Raw genomic sequence first — 4,340 nt, 5'->3', positions numbered from 1 at the left:
GCCCTGCCGAGAAGGACTTGGGGGTACTGTTGGATGAAAAGCTGGACATGAGCCAGCAATGTGCGCTCGCAGCCCAGAAGGCCAATGGTATCCTGGGCTGCATCAGAAGAAGCGTGGCCAGCAGGTCGAGGGAGGGGATTCTGCCCCTCTACTCTGCTCTGGTGAGACCCCACCTGGAGTACTGCGTCCAGCTCTGGAGCCCTCAGCATAAGAAAGACACGGACCTGTTGGAGTGGGTCCAGAAGAGGGCCATGAAAATGATCACAGGGATGGAAGATGAAGAAAGGCTGAGAGAGTTGGGGTCATTCAGCCTGGAGAAGAGAAGGCTCTGGGGACACCTTATTGCAGCCTATCAGTACTTAAAGGGGGCTTATAAGAAAGATGGGGACAAACTTTTTAGCAGGGCCTGTTGCAAGAGGACAAGGGGTAAAGGTTTTAAACTAAAAGAGGGTAGATTCCGACTAGAAAGAAGGAAGAAATTTTTTACGCTGAGGGTGGTGAGGCACTGGCACAGGTTGCCCAGAGAGGTGGTAGATGCCCCATGCCTGGAAACATTCAAGGTCAGGTTGGACGGGGCTCTGAGCAGCCTGATCTAGTTGAAGATGTCCCTGCCCACGGCAGGAGGGTTGGACTAGATGACCTTTAGAGGTCCCTTCCAACCCAAACTATTCTATGATGCTACGATTCTATGAAATGTCATATTCTGTTATTTCAGCAGAATGCTGCCAAGAGTGGAGGGATTTGAATTTTTTAGCAGCTTATAGTTCTATTTCTTTTTATTTTAAATTTAGAACTTCTAAGTGACATCCTTATTTATGGGGCCAGAGCTCGAAATCGTGCAATCCATGGTGATGTGGTAGCTGTTGAGTTACTACCTTTGCATGAATGGAAAGGAAGGACTGTTGCCCTTTGTGAAAATGAGACTGAGGATAAAGCACCTGCAGACACCACTGGTGACCCTATGCCCACAGGTAAAGTGGGTAGCATGATACAATATTTTGTTAAGATCACCACACTTCCTTGGTCCAAGCTGTGTTGCACTCTTCATTATATAGTCCCTTCCCTCGATTTCTGTGATTGTCACATTTTTTGCACTGTAGTAAATTTGAAGTGATTGTGCCAAATTAAAGCATTCTAACATATCCCAACAAGAAGGCCGTTAGATTCGTTCTATATGCGAAACCCCCTTTTTTTTTCTTTAATGTCTTTCTCAGAAATAGCTGAATTACTGTAGTTATCTTCCTAAAATATTGAGTTTGGAATACTTTGCTACCCAAACGCATGCTGTCACTCTTCACAGCTCTACAAGAGACGAACTGCCATTCTAATACAGACCAATTTACCAGAGTGTGCACTCAAGTCCTCCACTATCACTGTTGATTATACGGAACGATAACAGCATCCTTTTAATTCCTTGATGCAAATAATGTTCAAGATTTTAAAAAATTGTGTTAGGTGAAGAAGTATCCAGCTCCCATTATAATGTGACGTGCCTGTGTACCGTGGGAACTTATTTGAAAATATTACTCTGCAGGTATAGCTACATTTTCAAAGTTTGCTGAGGTCGGAGTTAAAAGTTTTAGGATGTTAATTATCTTCCTGCAAGAAAATGCTGTTTGATTTTGATCTTTACTATTAAAAATTTTCTGTATTTTTTACTGGAATTGGCCACATTTCAGTAGTAGTGGGAATCTCTCTGAATAATTTATGTAGTGTATCAATTGAAATCTATACAATGAGTTAGTCTCCACATAAATAAAAGCTCATTAAAATCTGGCTGTGCCAACAATAATTTATAACAAACTTGTATTGTCGTCTGCATACCATATGTTGTTAGCAATTGTAATACAGATTTGTGGGCACGTTAGTTCATATTACAAAGCAATGAATCTTCTGTACCTCCCACATATTTGCTTTCACGTTCCTGTTTAACTCTTTAATGTATAGCCAACAATGTTCCTTATTAAAAGGTAAAGTTGTTGGAATCATTCAAAAGAACTGGAGGGATTATGTGGTCACTTTCCCCACTAAAGAAGACAGCCAATCCCAGGGCAGAAATGCTCAGAAAATCCTTGTTACACCTTGGGACTACCGAATTCCCAAAATCCGGATCAGTACCCAGCAAGCTGAAGCATTACAGGTAATTTGACAGAAGTGTTTCTCTATTCTGTGTTCCTACAAAATTGTGTGGGTGTTATATGTTCTAATGATGTTTTCTTGGCAAAACCATGGGTAAAACTATTAAAGTTAAGTCTGTGAGAGTAGTTCAATTTCTGCCTTGGAGGAATGTGTTCAGTTCCTGTCAAAACCGTGTCAGCTTCAGGTAATAAAACTTATTTGAGTTCTAAATTTGGGCCACAGTCCAGGTACCCTGAGCATTTATATACTACTTGCTTTGTTTTTTTCTGATAAATTAAAGGTCTCATTAGGGGCATAAATTGTAATAGCCCTTGTGGCTTCATTGGATCTATGACTATATATAACTTTGAGAGTAGTAAGGAGAGCTTTTCAACAAATTAATGATGAATTTACGATGATTAGCCTGTCATTGCTGTAGAAAGAAGAAACATGGTTTTGTTCGTTCCTGCTGCTTTTCCCTTGTAATGTTAAGTACTTCTTCACAGCCAAGAAGTAAATTCCAACTGTGTCTTTTCTGGTATAAGAATATTTGCATACATCTTGGTTTTGCTTTTATTTTTTGTGCTTTAAGATAGAAATTCTCCATAGAATGACCCCAAGTGGGTCTTTGCTCAGGAAAGAAGTGTAATTCTCAGCATTTGTTTGTATGCTTCTCATTGTGGATTTCTTTTTCCTTTCTATAAACTTCTTAGAGTTGCCTGTCTCTTCGGATAGCATTATTTGCCCCTGAAGGAGTATTTATATTGATTGCTTGTCAGGAGCAGATTGCTGTTCTAACAGAATTGTCTTGCTACAGGAGTATAGAGTTGTCGTGCGTATTGATTCTTGGGAATCAACTTCTGTATATCCAAATGGACACTTCGTGAGAGTTCTAGGAAGAATTGGAGATCTTGAGGGGGAAATTGCAGCTATTCTGGTGGAGAACAGCATCTGTGTTGCCCCTTTCTCAGAAATCCAGGTTAGTCTTTGTGATTAGATACATTATATTCTGTTGATTTTCAGGGTCTTGTTTCTCAAAGAGAAACAACCTTCTTACAGCTGAATGTCTTAGTTGCCGTAGGTTTTTGAAAGCTGAAAACTAGTTATAGGTTATTTTTCTGGAATTACTTTTGGATCAGTGGTTCTATAGATACTATAAAGTTTCAAGTCAAGAGTGATTTTAAGACAATATGTTTGCTATGAGGAGAAGATTACAAGCTCTTAATTCTAATTTGAGGTAGGCTTTTAAGATATTACTGTCTTTAATATGTGTTTACGGTACTGATCCTAAAGGCACAGACCTACTGAACTCATTGTTTTAAATCCTTTTGCCTTCAACCAGAAGAGCAACCACCTCTCATAGATAAGTATTTTGATCATACCTACAATTAATTGAAAGAAAAAGAATGTAAAAAACCAATATACAGTGGTGATGTTTGCCAGAGCTGCAATATCACCACAATAATATCAGTTGTTAATAATATGTGTAGCATTCTTTTCAATTCTGTTTCATACTTTCTGTGAAATAAATATAATAAACTGACTTGGAAAATGCAAGGAAAGAAGAATTTGTCTAGGATGAAGAAGTACACAAAACAACAGAGTAGAAAAGGAAAAGCTAATTAAATCTAATTTGTTGGCTTCTTTTTGTAGAAAAGCTGTAATTGTATGTGCATCCATAATGTTTTTGTACAGATGAGTGAAATGCCCATGAGTTCTTCAAAAAATCCATGGAAAGTGAACCCAGAGGAGGAAAAAAACCGTCTCGACTTGAGAGATACACACTTGATATTCAGCATTGACCCAAAAGGCTGTGAGGATGTGGATGACGCACTCTCTGTTAGAACCCTGCCGAATGGGAACCTAGAGTTAGGTGTCCACATTGCAGATGTAACCCATTTTGTGGCAGCAAATTCTTACACTGATGTTGAGGCCAGAGCAAGGTAAGTTATTTCCTAAAAATTAGAAAATTTATGGAGCTTAGAAGTTTGTGATGCTACCCTAAGGCAACATTGAGAAACACTGGAAGGAAGGAGACAGTCTTCCTTCTTCTTTCTTCTTTTGTGTCATGGAAACAGCTTATTAAAACTAATATATAACTAATGGTATTCTGCTTTTATTTGGATAAAATAGGCCTGCTGGGGAAGAAACTGCTTTCTGACCTACTGCTTCAGCCCTTTACTATGAAATTGCTCTTTTCCACAAAGTTATGATTTAAGTTT

At 38.9% G+C, this 4,340-nt stretch overlaps 1 protein-coding gene across 1 annotated transcript in view; it reads left to right on the top strand.

Annotated features, from left to right (window-relative positions):
• Window positions 1-4,340, top strand: part of DIS3L (DIS3 like exosome 3'-5' exoribonuclease) — a 21,575-nt gene that overhangs the window by 11,286 nt on the left and 5,949 nt on the right. Inside the window, exons 7-10 of the mRNA XM_009321451.1 lie at window positions 792-971; window positions 1,971-2,140; window positions 2,936-3,097; window positions 3,814-4,061. Coding sequence (XP_009319726.1) covers window positions 792-971; window positions 1,971-2,140; window positions 2,936-3,097; window positions 3,814-4,061 — 760 coding nt within the window. The remainder of the gene's footprint in view (window positions 1-791; window positions 972-1,970; window positions 2,141-2,935; window positions 3,098-3,813; window positions 4,062-4,340) is intronic.

This window comes from Pygoscelis adeliae, unplaced genomic scaffold, assembly GCF_000699105.1.
Source record: "Pygoscelis adeliae isolate BGI_AS28 unplaced genomic scaffold, ASM69910v1 Scaffold13, whole genome shotgun sequence".
Classification (NCBI taxonomy): Eukaryota; Metazoa; Chordata; class Aves; order Sphenisciformes; family Spheniscidae; genus Pygoscelis; species Pygoscelis adeliae.
Note: the sequence above shows the minus strand (reverse complement) of the source record. Positions and strands in the feature narration are given on the sequence as shown.